The sequence below is a fragment of the Sciurus vulgaris genome (assembly GCF_902686455.1).
Source record: "Sciurus vulgaris genome assembly, chromosome: 3".
Lineage (NCBI taxonomy): Eukaryota > Metazoa > Chordata > Mammalia > Rodentia > Sciuridae > Sciurus > Sciurus vulgaris.
In genome coordinates this window covers 35,520,877-35,543,325 of record NC_136463.1, presented here as the reverse complement: position 1 = coordinate 35,543,325, position 22,449 = coordinate 35,520,877, and the positions used below count along the sequence as shown (strand labels likewise).

General features: G+C 34.4%; 1 protein-coding gene across 1 annotated transcript in view; it reads right to left on the bottom strand.

Moving 5' to 3' along the window:
- VMP1 (vacuole membrane protein 1) overlaps positions 1-22,449 on the bottom strand; it is a 118,832-nt gene that overhangs the window by 83,628 nt on the left and 12,755 nt on the right. Inside the window, exons 2-5 of the mRNA XM_079131443.1 lie at positions 13,415-13,516; positions 11,589-11,724; positions 10,524-10,614; positions 8,349-8,459 (exon numbers count right to left, since the gene is read on the bottom strand). Coding sequence (XP_078987569.1) covers positions 8,349-8,459; positions 10,524-10,614; positions 11,589-11,724; positions 13,415-13,490 — 414 coding nt within the window. The 5' untranslated portion in view covers positions 13,491-13,516. The remainder of the gene's footprint in view (positions 1-8,348; positions 8,460-10,523; positions 10,615-11,588; positions 11,725-13,414; positions 13,517-22,449) is intronic.

Below are 22,449 nucleotides of genomic sequence, written 5' to 3'. Positions count from 1 at the left end.
GTCAATGATGCAGATCAAATACAGCTGCCTATTTTCATGAAAAAAGTTATATTGGAAAACTCCCATTCATTCATGCATTGTGTATGGCTGTTATATAATTACAATGACAGATCTGAGTAGTTGCACAAATACTGTAAGGCCCTCAAAGTCTGAAAAACTATTATGTGATCCTTAACAGAGAAAGCATGCTTTCTAGTCCTAAGGTAGAACATTAATAAGGCAGAAATTATGACTCATCCAAATGGGCTGCACAAAGGTCATATCCACTTTACGCAAACATTGATGTATTGCTTTTACTCAGGGTATAATTTTCAGGACAGTGGAAAGTAAGTAAATATTCCTCATGTACAGAACCTGTGAAAAGGAAACCTGCTGCATGCTTGCTAAGTGTGAGATGATTCTGTCAGAAGATTTCAGGAATTAATACTGAAGAGAAGAGTACTTGAAAGGTGTTAGCTTAGAAAAATCTGCCAGCCACAGCTTTTTTTTTTTTTTCATCTGATCTATGCATAAAAACATGAGCAAAGTAAATGAATGAAATCAGTAGCATGTATTACTTGCTGGGCAAAATTTGCTCACATAGATATCAAACAATGAACAAAAACATGTCTGCATAAGCAATAAAGTCAAGAGAATTATAGTTCATACTTTATATTTAACTTCTAATTGGTTATTTAATAACACTATAAAGATAAGTAAAGATCATATTAATACATTGAATAAATGCTTAAAAAAATCACTAATCAAATCAATCATTGTGCCTGTTATTTGTGTAAACCGAAGGCAAAGAACACATTAAAATATTGTTTACATAGCAGGAAACAGACATAGTTTAATTTGTTGGAGTCACAATAAAGATGTACTGATGTTTAACATAAAACTATTTTGCAAACTATGCTCAATATGAACTATGAGATATAGTATATGAGATATAGTATATAGTATATAGAAGTCCAATTATTCTATTCCTTCTTGCATAAGGCTTCATGATTTTATTTTACATTAAATTATTCAACATGTACTTATTGAGCATCCTATTACGCAACAGGCACTGTTTAAGACACTTGCAATACAACAGGAAGTGAAGAAAACTCCTGGTCCTCAAAGAGCTCTTATTTTAGAAGTGAAGCTCACATTTTAGTATAGCTTTTCTTTTCTTTTTTTTGATATTTTGTTTTAGTTGTAGGTGGACACAATACCTTTATTTTATTTTTATGTAGTGCTGAGGATTGAACCCAGGGCCTCACACATGCTAGGCAAGTGCTCTACCACTAAGCCACAACCCCAGTCCAGTATAGCTTTTCTTATTTTAGCTAACTGCAGTTCCATACTCTATCCATTCCCCAATATTTGAAACCTTTCCTACTGTCTTTTCTTTAGATCAGGCACTCATCATTACAGTTTACCTTGAACTATAGCCTTCTAAATGTACTCTTTTTTAAAAAAATATTTTTTTAGTTGTCAGTGGACCTTTATTTTATTTATTTATTTATTTATTTATTTATTTTTTGTGGTGCTGGGGATCGAACCTAGGGCCTTGTGCTTGTAAAGCAAGCACTCTACCGACTGAGCTATCTCCCCAGCCCTGTTTATTTATTTATATGCAGTGCCGAGAATCAAACCCAATGCCTCATAGGCAAGTGCCCCACCACTGAGCCACAACTCCAGCCCCTAAATGAACTCTTTACTTTCAGTTTCTTCCCCACAAAATCTACATTTATGATGCTGCCAGAGTTGTGCTTCTAAAATACAAATGTTAATGATGTTTGAATTACTCTTTGGGACATATAAAACCTAAATTCTCTAGTATGATTTTCAGAGCGTTCAATAATTTGGAATCAACCGATGTTTTTACATGGTGCTTTTTTCCATTTGTAAGAGAGTAGGAAATTCTACATTCTCTTGTTTTCGTATTTCTGCCTTTCCATCTACAAACTCATTTCACGAAGTTTCCCTAGTTCTTCCTCCAAGCAAATTTTTCCCTATTTTAGAGGTTCTATAATAATTTTATGATAGTACTTGTTACAATGATCTGCAGTGTAATTGTTTATGTAAACACGTCTTTAGTTCTATATGTTTAATTACTTTTGTAATTCCCATGGTACTTCAGAGTGTTCTGCACAGAGTAAATGTTCAAGGTGATTTTTTTCCTGTGCATGGTGCTAGGAATTGAATACAGGGCCTCATGCATGCTTTACCACTGAGGTATGAAAAACCCAGTCACCTCTTCAGGGTTTTTGAAGAGAAATGAGATAAGTTAGTACAGGAACAATTTTATGAAATATTTATTTATTTACTCATTTATTGTGGTGCCGGGGACTGAACCCAGGGCACTGTGGAGGCTAGGCAAGTGCTCTTTAACTGAGAAACATCCCCTATCCCAAATTTATTATTTGAGACCATAACACAGCACATTTGTTTTCAGTAGAAGTATGAAAAAGGATCAGAAAAATGAAGGTTATTTCTGCTCTTAGATGACTGACAAAATGACAGCATGATTCTATAGTCTTGTTGGAGATGCTTTGAAAATGTTATTTTCTCCACCTTTCCTTTTTGGTTCTGGATATTTTTATTAGTTTTCTCTTAACTCTGTCAAATTAAAGCCCATTAAACAGGTTCTTAATTTTAGTTATTTAAAAAATATATTCTAGAATTTCCACTTGGCTAATTTTCTGTCAAAATGATCAAAGTTGTTAGGCATGGCAGCACAAACCTATAATCCCAGCAACTCGGGAGGGTAGGGCAGGAGGACTTCAAGTTCAAAGCCACTCTCAACAATTTGGTTAAGCAACTTAGCGAGACCCTGTCTCAAAATTAAAAAACAAAAAGATTTGGAGATCTAACTTGGTGGTAAAGCTACCCTGGGTTCAATTTCCAGCACCAAAAAACAAAAAAACAAGAAAACTTCCCCAGGACTGCAAAAAAATAAAAATAAATCAAACTTTTATTTACTTGAACATATTAATTTTGGATTAATATACGAGTACATATCTAATAACATTGGACATTATATGTATGCACATTCAACCTTTTTCTTGCTTTTTAAAAATGATTTATATGTATATTGGTATACATATTTACTATATATATATTTTATATATATTTTATTCATTTATTTATGTGTAGTGCGGAGAATCAAACCCAGTAACTCACACATGCTAGGCAAGGGTTCTACTACTGAGCCACAACCCCAGCCCCTCTAGTTTTGTTTCTGATGAAATTAATTTATGTCCTTATATATCTGATTACTTTTGCTTGAGTGCTGGGACTCCATATATGAAAATGGATGACTTTATTCTCCTCCAGACTTTGCATTTAGTGAGTGGCTGGGCCATTAGCAATTCTAAACAGATAGTAAGATTATTTAAACCTGAGCTTCAGTATTTACGAGGGCTGATTTATGTATAGTTCATCCTTTCTTTTAATGTGTAATCCAAAGCCTTTAAGGTTTATCAGGGCCTGTCCCTGGCCGGCCTTTCCTCTCAGTATCTTCTTTGACCTAGATATTTGGTCTTGGAATTCTTCTACTCTTCCAAATCTATGATGTCTTTAAAAATATATTTAAAATTGTATCCACCTTTTCAGGTACATATTACCCCCATTTAAATTGAATAAATTGAGGTTTAAAAGTTAAGAAATAAGTCAACTATCACACAGCTAATAATAATCGAGTAGACATTCAAATACTATTATCTGTATCTACATGCTCCATTTCCTCTCATAATGGAAATGAAAGATTTTAGTTTAATAACAAAAATACTTTTGATCACTTGCATATTCTTGATTGAAGAAAATGATGCAATTAAAGTTAGTCAGTTTGGCATTATACCTGAGTACAGGCAGGCTGCGTTATGTTCTCTGTGGAAGACATAACTCACAATAGAAAAACACATTACAACAGAAAAAAGACTGATAGTTGCTGAACTAATTAATGAATGTGGAAAAATATTAAGTAAACATTTTCACTCACATGTATTAACTGGTCTGATATACGTAAAATCTGTAGGATTTTTTTAAAAAAGTATCTTTTTTAGTTGTAGATGGATGTAACACCTTCATTTTATTTACTTGTTTTTATGTGGTGCTGAGGATCGAAACCAGTGCCTTGTGTGTGCCAGATAAGTGCTTTACCACTGAGCTACAACCCCAGCCCCTGTAGGCTTGAAGTATAGAAAATTAATAGAATATGTCTCTTAGCTAAGCAGAGTCATTTGATGGTTTGATTTTTGAGTGAAGTTACTCTAACAAACATACATTTATACAGAAAAGAACCTGCAAATAAAGTACAGTATATTGGTAATATTAGCAGTGCCACCTAGTGGTAGCCAAATAGGAAAAGAATTTCTAAAACAATAGTTCTTAATTTTTTTACTGATTACAGTCTCTTTGGAAAATCTGAAGAATATCACAGGTCCTTTTCTGCCAGAAAAATGCTTATTTGCACAGACATACAATAACAATTATAGTGTTTGGGGGGAATTAGAAGGCTTTCTGATCATTTGCTGATCATTAATATTAAGAGAACAATCCAACTTATCTAGCAGTCCAACTAACTACCCTGGAGCAATGGGGAGAAGAAATCTGTTTGTTTTCCTTTGTCTCTCTTCCTTTTTGCCTATCAACCTCTATTCAGGCATAAACAACATCTAACTTTTCATTTCTGGCTAGTATCTGGTCTCTTTCAAACAGATTATGCTGTCTTCAAATCAACTGACAAAATTTGATGGTAGTCCAAACTAGTTATTTTTCCCCAGTTGATTTTCTTGAAATTTTATGTGGCTCAAACAAATACTCTTCCTTGTAATGTTCAAAGAAGTGATGAGGACTTCCAGGATATCTGAATTTCAAGTTACAAACTTTCAATTATACCTTTAAATATAAATGGTGGCACTCATCTGTAATCCCAGCAACTTGGGAGGCTGAGGCAGGAGGACCTCAAATTTGAGGCCAGTCTCAGCAACTTAGTGAGACCCTGTCTAAAAATAAAAAAGAATAGGGATGCAGCTCAGTGATAAAGCACCCCATATTCAATTTCCAATCCCAATTTTTTTTTAAATTAAAAAATGAAAACAAGTGAACTTTTAATGATAAACTGAAAAATCGAGATGTTTACATTTTAAAATTTTGAAAAATCAAAGCCATTATATAAATAAATGAAGTTTAACAGATTACTTCCCAATTCCATATACTTAAATATTTTTGTTTGTGCTTTATTGGCTTTTGATCTACTGCTGATTGCTGTAGTCTAAAAAAAGTGTGTGTTTTTTTTTTTTTTTTTTTTACAAAATCCAACACTGATTCATGATTTAAACAAACAAACAACAACAACAACAACAAAACACTTCTCAGCAAACTAGGAATAGAGATGCCCTTCCTCAACTTGATTAAAGACATCTATAAAAATCTACACCTAACATAGGTTAACATACTTTAGTGTGAGAAAGTAGAAGCTCCCCTCTTAGGATGAGAACAATGCAAGATATCCCTCTCACAACTCCTATTCAATATTGTATTGGAAACTGAACTAATACAGCAAAATAAGAAATGGGAATAAAGATTACATAGACTGAGAAGGAAGAAATAAAACTATCTTTGTAGAGGATGACTGTCTACATAGAAAACCCTAAACAACTGTCAAAAAAGTCTTGAAACTCTTACATGATTATAACAAGGTTGCAAGATAAAAGGTTAATATATGAAGGACAGATTTTTCTGTACCAGCAATTCATATGCATGCTCTATCGATCACACTTTTAGGAATTGACCCAAATGAGTTAAAAAATCATTCCAGGGCTGGGGATATAGCTCAGTTGGTAGAGTGCTTGCCTTGCAAGCACAAGGCCCTGGGTTCAATCCCCAGCACCGCAAAAAAAAAAAAAAAAAAAAAAAAATCCAAACAAAAACTTGCACCAAACGTTGACAGCAGCTTTATTCATAATTGCAAAAACTTGGAAATAACCAATTATGTTTTCAATAACTAAATGGATAAACAATTGTGGTAATACATTCACAAAATGGAATAATAGTAATAAAAAGAAATGAGGTATTAAGCCACAAAAAAAAAAACACTGCAAAATCTTAACTGCATATTGCTAGAGGTTTGAAGATGGGGTGAGAGTATGGAGGAGGGTAGAAATAAATAGGTGGAACACAGGACATTTTTAGGGCAGTGAAACTATTCTACGTGAAACTATTCTATATGAGACTACAATATATACATAACATTTATGCATTTGTTAAAAGCTATAAAACTGTAAATACAGTGAACCTTAATATAAACTATGGGTCTTAGTTTAATAATGTATCAATCTATCACCCACACAATAGGCAGAATTAAAAATCTATAAAAAGCAGATTTGGTTATTTTATATATACTTTATTTTAGGGCATTTAAAAGAATCCTAAATGCTACTCACAGAAAAATGCTACTGATAAAAGAACAATAAAAAAAATTGGGGGCTGGGGCTATAGCTCAGTGGTAGAGCACTTGCTTCAAACAGGTGAGGCACTGGGTTTGATCCTTAGCACCACATAAAAATAAATGAATAAAGATACTGTGTCCATCTACAACTAAAAAAAATTTTTTAAAAAGATTCAGTTTATCTAATAATGATAAAAGTAATTCAATCCATCCTGGACCTCAGTTTATTATCAGCACTACTAATACCACAAAACTTTTATATGTAATTTTTCATGCATGCGACACAAGCTCTGTATCACTGAGTCACATTCCCAGCCCTAATATGAGTTTCTTAATCTGGTTTTCCCAAGAAATCTCAGGACAGGTGGCGATAAGGACAGAAAGGTATCCTGTAAGCTGCCATTTCTTCTTTTCCCTTCTCCCTCAACTTCTTTTAAAGATGAATGTTATGCTACTAAGGATGTAGTAGTTATTAGAAAAACAGCGATATGGATTACTTCTCTAGGATTTATGTACGTATTTCAGTTAAAAGCAGCAAGCAAACATGAACATAATTCTAAAATTCCAAGTTTTTTTTTTTTTTTTTTTAAAGATGGGGGTCTTGGCATTTTGTGGAGGCTGGCCTCAAACTCAAGAGCAACCTCCCTAAGCCTCTGAGTACTTGTGATTATAGGTGTGCAGTGCTGCGCCTGACTTAAAATTCCAGTTTTAAACTCCTATAGACTTGGAGAAATTATTATTATAGATTAATTTCTAAAGTGTTCTTCAGATTATTAATTCAGCACTCTTCTAAATGAAGCAGACAATTATTCCTTAATACTTACCATACCTGCTATGATAAATTCATTGTAGTTATAGAGATTGCATTTGTTTGCAGTGATGAATTTTATTCAGTAATCAGTTTCACTGTGACACTCTTTCACTCATTTTTCCCCAATGAAGATCAAACTATTTACAAATATGGAACTGTTTTCAATTTATTATTCAGGGACCGGAAAAGAGTGAAACAAGCAAGGCATCTAGGGCACAAAATTTAATGAGGTAAAAATTTAATGAGGTACTTACTTATCAACCCTGTACTTGCACGACCCTGAGAATGCCTATTTATATCGTGCCCTAGGAGTTGGGGAAATATAGTTCAGTAGTAGAGTGCTTGTCTGGCACATCCAAGGCCTGGGTTCTATCCTCAGCACCAAATGAATGAATGAATGGATGGATGGATGAATGGACAGACAGAAAGATGGATAGATGAATAAATGGATAAATGAATAAATGTGTGCCTCAGGTGTCTTGCTCACCCTTTCTCCCTAGTCTTACTCTGATATTATTTTGGCATATTTGTGAATGATAAGAAAAACTTACCTTTACTCTGTTTTATTTCAATTAGAAAAAGAATTTTTTCAGAAGGGGCACTTTTATATTTTGGTTAAAAAGGTTTAAAAAAGCATTTAGTTTTATATATGTAATACTTCATCAATTGTATTCAATAAGAATATTAAAATAATATCTAAGTGTATATATGGTGTTTAAGGACATGAGGGAAGACATCATCTCTCTGTTGCTGGATTAATACAGAGAGTAAACTGTACAAATTCATCTTAATTCTTACATGGATATTAACTTCAAGTACTAAAGCAACAATTAATTTGTGTGAACATGAGAATCATTATTCCAAAATCTAGAAGAAATAAAATCGTCTGGCTGACTTAATTTAAATAATAGCATTACTGGCTTAAGTGTTTTTTGTTTTTTGTTTTTCCTCTTTTTAAGTTCTTGACTCAAAAGGAAACTCAAAGCAAAATTCAACGATAAAAATGCTAACAAAACACAAAGGTACTACAAATCTTAGAACATTTAACTTCTGAAATAAAAGTACCAATAAAAAGAAAATTTCTTTCATCTTTGCTCATTAAAAAGTTATTCTTACCAGATAAAGCAGAAAGGTGTGCAGTCCTGTTCCAAGTCCAACAGAAGACAAAATTCCCAAGCCTATCCAGTAGGCATACAAAAGAAATTGTTTCTCTATACGTTGCACATACTGAAAAACGAAAGAGATGAGGTGAAAACTCTGAATTCTTGATACAGAAATGTGGTATATATAAACTACCACCATGAGGAAACAAACCAACTAAATTAAGTTTCAATTAGGAAGAAAATAGTAAAACAAAAAACTCTTCAGAGGCCTAATTTCTTTAGTATGCAATAGCTAAGATGACAAAAATTGCATCCAACTGGAATAAAGCTCTTACTTCTAACATGTCTTATTATTGAGAGGACAAAGGAAAAAGCAAACTACAATACGATAAGAATTTTAAAGCTACTGAAAACTTACAAAACTTAAAGAAAGCATAATACACAGTGGTAAAAAGGAGGCAATTATATTTGTGAATAGAATACATTCTTGATTATCCAACTTAACAATAGGGATAATAAAAATTTTGTATATTTAAGATCAGGATGCTCCCCCGCCCCAACTTTTTTTCCCCTTTTTGTTGTACTAGGGATTGAATCCAGGACCTTGCACATGCTAGTCAAGCACTCTATCAGTGAACTACATTCCTAGTCCTTTATCATTTTTAATTCGAGACAGGGTGTCACTAAGTTGTCCAGGTTGACCTTGAACTTGGGATTCTTTTGCCTGAGCCTCCCTACTCACTGGGATTATAGGTCTGTGCTATCATGCCTGGCCTATGATGCTTTCCAAACAAGAACAAAATAAAGTCCAGTGGGAGACAGATTTGTTGAAAGAATTCCAAACTTGTTTCTAGAGAAATCTCTCCATTTTTGGCAAGTTAAGTTAGCAAGTTAGTCTACTGCAAAGATTAAATATTATTTAAAGAAATGTATTTAAACTATTAAAACTCCTGAGATTAGAAGTAAACGGCTTTAAAGTATGAAACGATTCTATATTAGAACCATTTCCTATTGGAACAACGTTTTATTATTTTAATGTCCTGTTTTCTCATCGGTAATTTACCTGTACACCAGAGGCTAAAGAATCTGTCTTTCCAAATAAAACCTAAAAACTTTCTTTTCTTCTTTCTTTCTTTTTTTTTCCCCTCTTATTTTTTTGTTACTAGGAATTGAACCCAGTGGCACTTAACTGCTGAGCCACATCCCTAGTCCTTTCCTTTTTATATTCTTAAATTTTGAGACAGGGTCTAAATTGCTTAGGACCTTGCTAAATTGCCAAGGCTGGCTTTGAACCTGCAATCCTCCTGCCTCAGCCTTCTGAGTCGCTGGAAATACAGGTATAAAACCTAACTTTCAACTTGGGACAAGGCCTGTTTGGCTGGATCGTAAAAGTTTTATAGAAAACTTTAATAGAAAATATAAAAAGTTTTATAGAAGACATAAAAACTTTGGCAGAGTTAAAAGGCTTCATGATGCTTTGATTAAACAGTTAGGGAAGTTACATTTAAATATTTAAAGATAATAAGGAATCAGAGATACCAAACAGAATACTGACAGCCATGAAACAATGTAAGAATATTTCCAGTTTATAGTCTTAAGACATTAAGATATCAGTTATCCCTGGGCACTGTGGCACACACCTGTAATCCCAGCAGCTCCAGAAGCTGAAGCAGGAGGATCACAAGTTCAAAGCAGCCCCAGCAAAAGTGATGTGCTAAGCAACTCAATGAGACCCTGTCTCTAAATAAAATACAAAATAGGGCTGAGGATGTGGTTCAGTGGTCAAGTGCCCCTGAGTTCCACCCCCAATACCCATTTCCCCCCAAAAAGATATTAGTTATTAGATGAAATTAAAAATACATAACTGAGGGGCTGCGGCTGTGGCTCAGTGGTAGAGCGCTTGCCTGGCATGTGTGGGGCACTGGGTTCCATCTTCAGCACCACATAAAAATATAAAAAAATAAAATAAAAAGTATTGTATTTATTTACAACTAGAAAATATTAAAACAAAACCAAAAACAAACAAACAAACAAAAAAAACCACAACACACACACACACACCAAACACATAACTAAGCCTAAAACGGTGAAGGTACAAAATCTATGAAACCCACATTAGTCCCATCTTGAAACTTTCTGGAATTAGAAAATGTGTAAAACTAGAAACAGAACTGTTAAAATCTCCTACCTGTTGATGTGCTCCTTCAACGTAATATGTAGTTATAAGCACAGCAAGCAGCAGTAAAAAAGAAACCACAATGCTTTGACGATGCCATAATCTTAAAACAAACAAACAAAAAAATCTCAGTCATCTTACTTTCAGGATTCATCATTCTTAAAATAATGTGTTGAAGTAGGTTTGGGTGCAGAAAGGAGTCAAGGAAAGACACTTGGGCATAGAACCCAATTTCTTACCATAAACCCCATCATATCCTTTCGTTTATCTAAAGCCTGATCTTGTTTACATTCCAACTTCTAATTCAAAGAGAAGCATTATAGTATAATAGAAAGAGAAATGAAGAAAGAACAACCAGGACCTGGTTTAAAGATGATTAGTACTACACTTTTAAGCAAGACATTTAACCAATTTTGTCTTTTTTTTTTTTTTTTTGCTTTTAAAATGTACTTATTTTAACTTCTTCATGGAGTAGATGTTGGGATCAAATGAGATGAAAAATGTTATAAAGTGTTTTATAAATTCTAAGTACAATAAAAATGTAAGATAATAATATGGATAACTTGGAAGGGCAAGCAAGAAAATGTTAAGATGTGTAAAGGTTCAACTTGCTCTCTATGATACTTGAAGCAAGGCTTACAAGTACTAAGCTTAAAGATAGAACAAATTTTCATGGCAGAGTCCTTTCTTATTGGCTCAAACTATCAGTAAAAGTGCCACGTACCCTGAACTTTGTCCTGCTTCAGAATCAGTGTATCTAATCACACAGGCCGGTTTTCTTTTGAAAGTAAAAATAATCATATTTTCAGTATTCTCCCTTACAAGACTCAACATGTGACAGTGGGCAAGTATAGTAACCATTGAGCAAATGGATTTCATCATTTATTTTTCTTCAAACTAAATTCCCTAATCTATTTTTCTTCACATTATAAAGAAGGAAGAACTAAATATGGTCTTAGGATAATATTCTAAATTTAACTAATCCACTTTGATGAAGCAGATGGCAGGGAGTAGGAGATGGTTATGGATTTCTAAAATTAGAAAATAAGGTTTGTATAAAAGTAGAAGACTCTTTACTTTGAGGTCCATTCCTTCAAGATTATAAGGATTTCCAGAGAAAAATACTGCAAGGTAATGAGTGGCTGCCTCCACAGGACAATATTCTGTCTTTCTTCTCGATCCCTCCTCTTCTTTTCATTTATTGAAGAGGGGTCTGAAAAACAGTAGCAGAAATTAAGAGAATTCCTAACATTTATGCTTACTCATTTGAATCACTTAAAAAATTCATCTACTTCCCCATCCTATATCTGAAAGATAGCACATAAAATCTCAAAAGTAGAGTTGATGGTGTAGCTCAATGGAGGCCTAGCTCATGAGAGCTCATGTGAGGCCCTGGTTCATTTCTAGCACCATCCAAAACAAAAACAACAACAAAAACCAACCCCCCCCCCCCCCAAATCTAAAAAGTAGAAACAATATAATTTACATCTGGGTCATAGAAGTTTAAAAAGTTTAGGTACTAAGGTAAGATCAACTCTTCTCTAGAGGAGGCAACCTTTGGAACACAATTAATATGAACATAGGTGGCCCACTAAGAGTCTGTCTGAAATCTGTTAATGGAAAGCTAAGGATCGTGGTAGATTCCCATTACTTAAAGCTCAATGGCATTTCATTTGTCTGTATATCAGCCTATCTCTTCTCTTTCAATTAATGGTAATTTTGCAGGCAATTGTTTTAACTCATCTTAGAGAGGGATGGTACAAAGTATGAGTGCTTGGAACTATACTGGATGAAAACAAAATTTTATCCATGTCCCAGGTTATCACTGATGAGTTCTAGATCTTGAGAAATGGCAACTGGTCTAGACTCAATAATACTGAGGGGCTCAGAAAGGAGATGAAACATAATAGTTTCCTTTGGGTTTTTTTTTTTTTGGTGCCAGGATTTGAACCCAATGTACACTATCCATGTGTTCTACCACTGACCTACAACTTTAGACCCACAGCTGCCACTTTTCAATCAGTGTTATTCAGAGAAAAACTGAGGAGAGAAAAGTGCCTGCCCTTTGCAAAGTCTCTGACCTGACAACATCTGTGATTAAGTAGTAAAACTTTTTTTTCCTTTAGTACTGGGAACTGAATCCATAGACTTGTGGGCAAGCATGCTACCACTAATCTACATCCCCAGCCCTTGACAGATGTAGGAACCTTTTGTAGAGGGTATCCTAAATAATTGTACTGAAAATTCCAACCACTGAATTTGGACTAGAACTAAACATTTTGGGATGTGTCAAGTCTGGGCTAGGTGCTTCTGTCTCAGTCTATCTCCGCCCCCACCGCCCACCCCAGGATTGGGGAATTAATCCAGGGGCAACTCTACCACTGAGATACATCTCTAAGACTTTTTAAAATTTTTATTTTGAGACAGGGTCTCACTAAGTTGCTCAGGCTGTCCTCAAACTTGTGATACTCCTGCCTGTTTCCTAAATTGCTGGGATTACAGGCATGTCCTATAACACCTGGCCGCTTCTATTCCAACCTAAACATTATTTCTGCAATTATTTTACTGTCAGAATAATGTACTCTTGTACATTACTAGAGTAATGGAATGGTTCACTTTCTATGAAGAACGCTGTATAAACTTAGCATTATAATTCAAAGTACTTTAAATTTCATAATTTAAACGCAAACCATTTGGTTACAAATCAGGCTCTGCCATCTGCCATTTATACGATCTTGGGCAAGTTAGCTAACATTCCTATGCCTCAGTTTTCTCTTCTGGAAAATGGGGAATAACAATTACTTTTCAGGTTCATTATAAGGATTGTGTTAAAGATTTCAGAAGAGTTAACACTAAGTTTTCAATTAATAGGTTTGCCATTATTATCATCATCTATACTATACCTGTGAAATTTCCATTATGTTGTTCCTTGTTCATTGCTACACGTCTCTGGTCACAATTTTTTCCATTCTCTGCCATTTCATAGATCAGTAACTCTTGAGAAGCTAATAAAATAAAATCCAGCAATAAGTTATATTCTTCTGCTGCATCCAAGACTAAATAAAACTGAATACAAAATATCAAGGCAGTAATACCCATTTGCATAATGTGTTTATACTTCACTTTTTACCTTTTTCAACCAAGGTTTAAACAAAATTTTAAACAATTTATACAGAAATCCTAATATAACTATGATAAAAGGTTGTAGTTTTCAATATTTTCAGATACTTATTCCAGTGATTTCCCAGATTAAAATATGGAGGTGATTTGTTCACCAAATAAGAAAACCAAGTACTAGCACATTCAAATATTGATAAGTTATAGGTCTACATCCTTCTAATTCCTAATACCATATCTACTATTTGAAATTTACCTTTTTATAATTTTTACCTTCAGGCATTTAATCTTTCACAGTACTTTTATCATTACTAGGAAAAATGTATTATATCACCAAACCACAAATTTTGATACATAGATTCAAGCCCATAGATCAGTTATATATGGGCATAGAAGATAAAAAAAATTATGTTTATGATATGTAAAATGTATTCTAGTTCTATCACACTTCATATTATAGGTGAGTTTTTACTTTAAATCATTGTAATACAACATGTAAATTATTCTATGCCAAACACCAAATTGCCTGTGACCATATCATTCATTCTTCAAGTGTTAATAAAGCAAATCTTTCTATTCAAAAAGCACCTCACTTCAGTAAAGGTTATAATGCCAAGTTCTTAGTACAATCTTAAAACTTGTTCAGATTTTTATTAAAGGCAACTGACAGCAAAATTAAAACTTTTGTGCTTCAAAGGACATCTTCAAGAAAATGAAAAGACAATTCAGAGAATGGGAGAAAATAATTGTAAAGCATGTCTTTTATAAGCTTGTATCTAAAATATATAACGAAAATCACCATACTACAGTGATACAGCTACATCAATGTTCGTAGCTATTTAATTCACAATAGCTAGGTTGTAGAACCAACCGAGATGCCCTTCAATTGATGAATGGATAAAGAAACTGTGATATATATACACAATGGAATATTCTCAGCCATAAAGAAGAATGGCATTTGCTGGTAAATGGATGGAGTTGGAGAATATCATGTTACGTGAAATAGGCCAAGCCCAAAAAACCAAAGGCCAATGTTTTCTCTGATAAGTGGATGACAAAATGTAATGGAGGAGGGGGTGGGGGTGTGGAGAGAAGAATGAAGGAACTTTGGATGGTGTAGAAGAAAATGGGCCTGGAGGGGGTGGGGGAAGGAAAGAGAGTAGAACGAGACAGACTGTATTACCCTATGTACATGTATAATTACATGAATGGTATGAATCTACACTGCATACAACCATAAAAATGAAAAGTTGTACCCCATTTGTGTATAATGAATCAAAATGCAGTCTGTAAAAAGACAAATTTAAATAAAAAAATTAAATAAAATATGTAACGAAAGGACTGAGGACATAGCCTAGTGGAAGAGTACATGCGTTGCAAAACCAAGACCCTGGGTTCAATCCCCCATACCACAAAATCCAAACAAATAACATAAAATATATAATAAACTTGTATAATTCAATAACATGAAAATCCAATTTAAAAATAGAGGATATGAATAGATATTTCTCCAAAAAAAAAAGATATGCCAATGGCTAATAAGCATATGAAAAAATGTCTAAGACCTTTAGAAATCAAGAAAATGCAAATTAAAACACAATGAGATACAACCTCATACCTGTTAGAATTGCTATATTAAGATGGAGCTAACAAGAAGCGTTGGTGATGATGTGGAGAAATCTGAACCTCATACACTATGGGAGGAAATGTAAAACGATGTAGCTGTTTTGGAAAACAATCTGGCAGAATGTCCATAGCAACATTGTTCTGTATAGTCAAAAGGCGAATACTACCAAATGACTATCAGTTGATTAGCGGACACAAAAATGTGGTATATCTAAACAATTAAACATTACCCAGTCATAAAAAGAAATCAAGTACTAATACAAGATACAACAATGGACTTTGGAAATATGCTAAACAAACAAAGTCAGTCACAATACAATATGATTTACATTTACATGAAATGTTCAGAATAGGCATGAACACAACAGAAAGATTAGAGGGAGAGAAAAGTGGAGTGGCTGTCAATGAGTTGTGAGTTTCTGGGTGGTAAAAATGTTCTAAAATTGAGTGTGGTAAACATAGAACAACCACTGAATTGTACAGTTTAATTAATTAATTTAATTATTTGTCATTTTGGGGACTGAATCTAGGGCCTCATATGCATGCTAGGTCATTGAGTCGGTTGAGTCATACTCATGCCCTGAACTGTACAGTTTAAATGAGTGAATTGTATGGTGTGTGAATTGTTTCAATGATGCTATATACAGAAAAAAAAAGTCATCAACAGGAACTACTGAAACCTACAGATATATTCATAGGAAAAGAATGGTACACTTTTCTATGAAAACTCATTATAATGTCTATATTTAATAGCAGTTCCAAGCTTAAAAAGGATTCTCATGAACAACTACCTCAAAAATTCCTATTGTGTGAGCTGATTTAGTGACGGTTCTGAATTCAAAGTCTGATTTAGGAGTTTAAAGGATGTTATTTTTAAGAAACTCAAGAAATCACTTAGTAAGATACTTGAGTAGCTTTGTTTGCTCACCTATTAATTTAGCAAAATTTCCCCCAGTGTTGGGGATAAAACCTAGGGCCTCCTATATGCTAGGTAAGTGCCGTACCACAGAGCTACATCCCAGCCCCTTAAATTCAGCAATCATAACTGAAGAGCCAGGTATCATGCTAGATTTAGCTGATTAAAATATGATATAGAAATGGGTTTTTTAGTTGCTACTATCTTATTCCTTGACTAAACATCTAATTATAATTATTTCTAAAAATTTATGCCTCTTACAGGAAAACAAGTGAAAGACTAAAAAATGAAACAAAGAACATACACTCATCACTCCAACAGCAGGTCTCCTCTTTTAGATGCAACCCATTTGTGGATACCTTTGTTTTGTTGCCTTTATTTCTCAATGTGCAAATAAATATATCAAAATATGTTTGATCTTAGTTAAAATGCCAAGAAGTGATTATACATCAAGAAAAAAAGCATAGGTTTGAATTAACTGAAGTAAGTAGTTATAGGATTTTAAAAGTTTGAAAAATCTGGATAAAATAGTGGTACCCATGTGCTGTCGTATGTTTATGTGTATACTGTGTAACTATAAATGCCAATACATCAAAAGGATAGAAAATGTATGAAACAATAAACCTGGAAACTATCTAAACCAGAAAAACAACTTCACAGCCCATGCCTCACTGCTACCATACTCATGCCAGTGCTGTTCATTCTCCTAGTCTCTAATGGGCACTAAAGTAAGCTTATATATGAGTAAGATGAAGAACCTGCCCTCAAGACAGTCAGTCTGGTTGGAAAGCCAAGTGAACATGAGATCAATAATGATAGAACAAAATGAAATCAGTGTTTTAACAAGATTGGATGGCAAGATAATATATAATTTAAAAAGGAAGAAAATAAGTTTTAGAATTTAACAGATCTAGGTTTAAAAATGTTTTACAAGTAACTAATCAATGAACTTGGGCAAGTTTGGAAATTTCTTCAAACACTGGTTTCTTTATTTGTAGAACAGAGATAACATGGAACATATAAAGGGTTATCGTAAATATTAAAGTAATGTATATAAAACACTAATATACCTCCTGACTTTTCACATGAACACAATGTACTAGTTATAATGATGAAGATGATGATGAGTAAGGAAATACAATGAGAGTTCTGAAATCAATCCATTCAGAAAAAGTCTGATGGCAGCTGGGCACGGTGGTGCAGGCCTGTAATCGCAGTGGTTCAGGAGGCTGAGGCAGGAGGATGGTGAGTTCAAAGCCAGCCTCAGCAAAAGGGAGGCACTGAGCAACTCAGTGAGACCCTGTCACTAAATAAAATACAAAATAAGGTTGGAGATGTGGCTCAGTGGTCAAGAGCCCCTGAGTTCATTCCCCGGTACCACTTCCCCCCAAAAAAAGGTATGATGGCACATCCTGTAACCCCAGTGACTCAGGATTCTGAGGCAGAAAGATCACAAATTCAAGGCCAGCCTGGGCAACACAGAAAGACCCAGTTCCAAAATAAAAAATAAAAAGGGCTGGGAATATAGCTCGGTAGTAGAACACCCCTGGGTTTCAATGCCCAGTTTAAAAAAAAAAAAAGCAGAAGCTGAAAGTTTGATTCTACAAACTTAAGTCAAACTTCTGTAAAGATATCATCAGAAGCAAAGCAGTTCAAGCAATTACAGAACAAGAAGGACACATGCATGGTGGTGTACACCTATAAACCCAGAAACTGGGGAGGCTGAGGCAGGAGGATCACAAGTTTGAAGCCAGCCACAGCAACTTAGTGAGATCCTGCCTGGAAAAAAAAAAAAAAAAAAAAAAAAAAAGTCCATATATTTCAGTGGTAGGGAGCTCCTGGATTCAATCTCCAATACAATATAATAAAAAATAAGTAAACAAATAAATAAAGTGCTTTCCAGGATCCCCGCAAGAAAGATATGACAATATCTTAAAAGAGAAAATTCAGAGCTGAGAATATCTTCAGTAGTAGGGGACTAAGTTAGCATGCATGAGGCCCTGGGTTCAATCCCTAGCACCACATGCACATACAAAAAAGACAAAGTTGTTTTGTGAAAATCTTTAAGATCAGAGCATTACAATAGGTTTACAAAATGAAAATCTATCCCACAAATCTGGACTTTACTAATAAAATAAACTGAGGATATCTGAAATAAACCCATACAAAGGAGTTAAAGGTTTTCTACCTTCCAGTTATTTAACTAGTACTATAAAGGTTAAGGGTGTGGCTCAGTGTTAAGAGTGACTGCCTGGCATGTGTGAGGACTTGGGTTCAATATGCAACATCACACACACACACACACACACACACACACACACACACACAAACAAATTTCTATAAACACTTGAAACTGTGTGGGTTCATATTCAACCAACTACTGTAGGCAGTATCTTTTGGAGATGAACAGCCAGCATTCATCTATATCACACTAAGTAAAACTTAATTAATTTGGGATGGAAAGATAAACAGGGTACAAAAGGGTTTGTGTTATGAAGAAAATTCTAAAACTTTTATCATCCCACAAAACACTCTGATAGCTGACCTCATTTCTTCCTATTTGCTCCTTTCCACAGTGTCATCTTTGAGAGATAAAGTTTTATCCAAAACAACGTGGGTCCATTTGAAACCAAACTTATAACAATGGTATTACACAATTATTTGAAGGTTTTGTTCTCAAGGTATTGCAACAGGCATTTTTATTTGAGCAAATAATGTGTTCTTGTACAACATGCTTAAAAAAAAAAAACAGCTGACATTTCCTTTTCTAAAATTCTCTTGGAAAACATAAAATAATAGCCTGGAATTTTATAAGAAATAAACTACAGAACTAAATTATTTTCCTTTAATCAGTCTACTTCTTCACAAATGAAATAAACTCACAAAAACAATTTTTAAAAACTTCAGCCATTTCCAAAAGAAAGAACTAGAACACCAAGTCAAATAAGTAAAGGAAAGAACCGCTGGGGTTGTGAACACAGTTAAGTTTGTAAAGGCATTAAATTTTTTTTTCATTTTGACCATTGATGATTAGAACCAAATTTGAGCCAAACAACAAAAATAAAAGAACCACTGGGGTTCTAAACAGTTAAGCTTATAAAAGTATCCCACCAACACCTTTTTTTTTTTTTTTTTTTTGCATTTTAACCATCTCCAAAAGGATTTTACTTTATTTCTTGCTTTTAATTCCTTTGAAAACATAATTCCATTGCCTCCTCGTCCCAGATCACACATACAGGAAAACTTGGCAAAACTGCAATGTCTCTGGAACCACCTGCATTCTCTACCTTTTGTGATACTGAGGAATGAACCCAGGGGTGGTCTGCCACTGAACTATATAGCCCTAACCCTTTTAATTTTTTTTTTTTTTTTTTTTTTGAGACAGGGTTTCACTAAGTTGCCAAAGTTGGCCTCAAACTTGAGATCCTCCTGCCTCACCTCCCCAGTATTTGGGATTATAGGTAGGTGCCACCATGCTGGCACCACCTACCTGTATGAGAAGATCTGTCTGAGCAGTTAAACATAGCTGGAGAAAAAAAAAAAAAATCATACAACTATACAGTCAATTTAAATTCACTTATTCATTCAATAGTGCCCTTTAGGTGCCAGTTATTATTTGAGATGCCAAATCTCAACTTCAAATTGATAGTTTTCTCACAACTACTTCACTCCTTGTTCTTTCTGCATTTTACCACATTTTCTCCTTCCTCCTCAGTTGTCAACTGCCTTTTTTTTTTTTTTTTTTTTTTTAAAAACACAAAAGCAGAGGGAGAATTCTCCAATGCTTCTACTACTAAACCTACTCAAATATTTACACTTTCTCCCATGTCAGCTCTCTTTCTTTATAGCTATGGCACTGTCCTCTATCTCTCAAAGGCCATTGTGGGAACATACATTCTGGATATCATCCCCTCTCACGTTCTCAGGGACTTAGCTCTTCAGTTCTCTTTGTATCTAGTTCTCTCTGTATCAATCTTTCCTTCTTTATTCTCACCAAAAGATAAGCATTATCTAGTACTTCCCATTTCTCAGTCCTTCACCATGCAGTTTTCAAGAGTTGCCTACATAGACTCTTCACTTCCTCATCACCAAATCTCTACTCAATCCACTGCAATGTGACTTCTGATTCAACAAATCAAAAGAAATTTGTTAGATCACTAATGACTTCCATGGTGCCAAATCCAAAGGACACATCTTACTGAGCCTCTTAATTTTACTAAAACTTTCCTTGAAATATTCTCCTGTTTTTCTACTTCTCTGGCTACTACTTTGATAGCTCCTCCTGCTCTATTTCCTGGAGTTCCTCAAAGATTGGTCCTAGACTCCTCACTGTGCTCTTTACACTCTGTTGTAATGATGTCATCTATTCCCTCAGTCTTAAATACTGTATGTTGGGAATTGAATTCCCATATTCAACTGACAAATGGGTATAAAAAATGTGGTATATCCAAAAACTGAAATATTATTTAGCCATAAAAAGAAATTGAGTACCAATACATGCTACAGCAATGATGAATTTTGAAAATAGCAGGTGTTAGTACTCAATCTACAGAATGCTTCTCTTTGCAATATTAGTAAATTAGTATTGTGCTTTGTGAATCTGATTAGAAAAATTCTATAACCTCAAGTTTGTTCAGCTAAGTTTACTAATTCAAATTTCTAAAATACAAAGCTGAGGATCAGATTCTGAAATTGACATCATATCAAGTTCCACGTGTCCTAAGAGGACTTAATGGCATGGACAGCCTACTTTTTTTGTTTTTAATTTATTTTTATTGTAAACAAATGGGATACATGTTGTTTCTGTTTGTACATGGAGTAACAGCATACCATTTGCATATTCATACAATTTACATAGAGTAATGATGTTTGATTCATTCTGTTATTTTTTCCTTCCCTCTCATCCCTCCCACCTCTCTTTTCCCTCTATACAGTCCCTCCTTCCTCCATTCTTGTCCCCTTCCCACCCCCCATTATGTGTCATCATCCGCTTATCAGTGAGATCATTTGCCTTTTGGATTTTTGAGATTGGCTTATCTCACTTAACATGATATTCTCCAATTTTATCCATTTGCCTGCAAATGCCATAATTTTATTATTCTTCATAGCTAAGTAATATTCCATTGTATACATATACTACAGTTTCTTTATCCATTCATCAATTGAAGGGCATCTAGGTTGGTTCCACAGTCTGGCTATTGTGAATTGAGCAGCTATGAACATTGATGTGGCTGTATCTCTGTAGTATGCTGATTTTAAGTCCTTTGGGTATAGGCTGAGGAGTGGGATAGCTGGGTCAAATGGTAGGTCCATTCCGAGTTTTCTAAGGAATCTCCACACTGCTTTCCAGAGTGGCTGCACTAATTTGCAACCCCACCAGCAATGTATGAGTGTACCTTTTTCCCCACATCTTCTCCAACACCTATTGTTGCTTGTATTCTTGATAATCGCCATTCTAATTGGGGTAAGGTGGAATCTTAGTGTAGTTTTGATTTGCATTTTTCTTATTACTAAAGATGGTGCACATCTACTTTTTATCCAGGGAATACTACATACTTTGCTACCTGTTTTCAAATTGCAAGAGTGATTACTTAATCTAATATTGACACATTATTAATCTCATTATCATCTTCATCATTATAAAATGACCCATTTTATAGGGAAAAAGGACAACTTGGTACCTGAAAGCTATCAATACATCCTGATTAACTTGAGGCCATATCAGGGCAAGATGCATTTTTAACTATGTATTTCACTTGTATTCCACACTCAGGACTGAACTCATCCCCCTTATTCTAATTCGATTTGCCTTCCCAGTTCAAAGTAGTTTTAATTTTTTAATAGCTAAAAAAATCTGCTGGGCACAGTGGTGCATGTTTGTAATTCCAGTGCCTTGGGAGGCTGAGGCAGAGGGATTGCAAGTTCAAAGCCAACCTCTGCAACTCAGCAAGGCTCTCATCAGCTTGATGAGATCCTGTTTCAAAATAAAAAATAATAAGGGCAGGGGATGTGGCTCAGTCATTAACCACCACTGGGTTCGATCCCCAGTACAAAAAAAAAAAAAAAAAAAAAAAAAAAAAAAATTCCTAACACCACTTAGCAGTCATGTCTCCTTGGGTTAAGTAATTTAAGTTTTTACATTTGAGCACATTTGTATATTATCTCCATGACAATTTTCATGTCATCCTTAAATTTTTTTTTTTGTTTTACTTTGAGACTGTCAGTAATTTGGCTTCTCCACTTCAAGAAAAATAATATATAAATGCCTCACATAGTGCC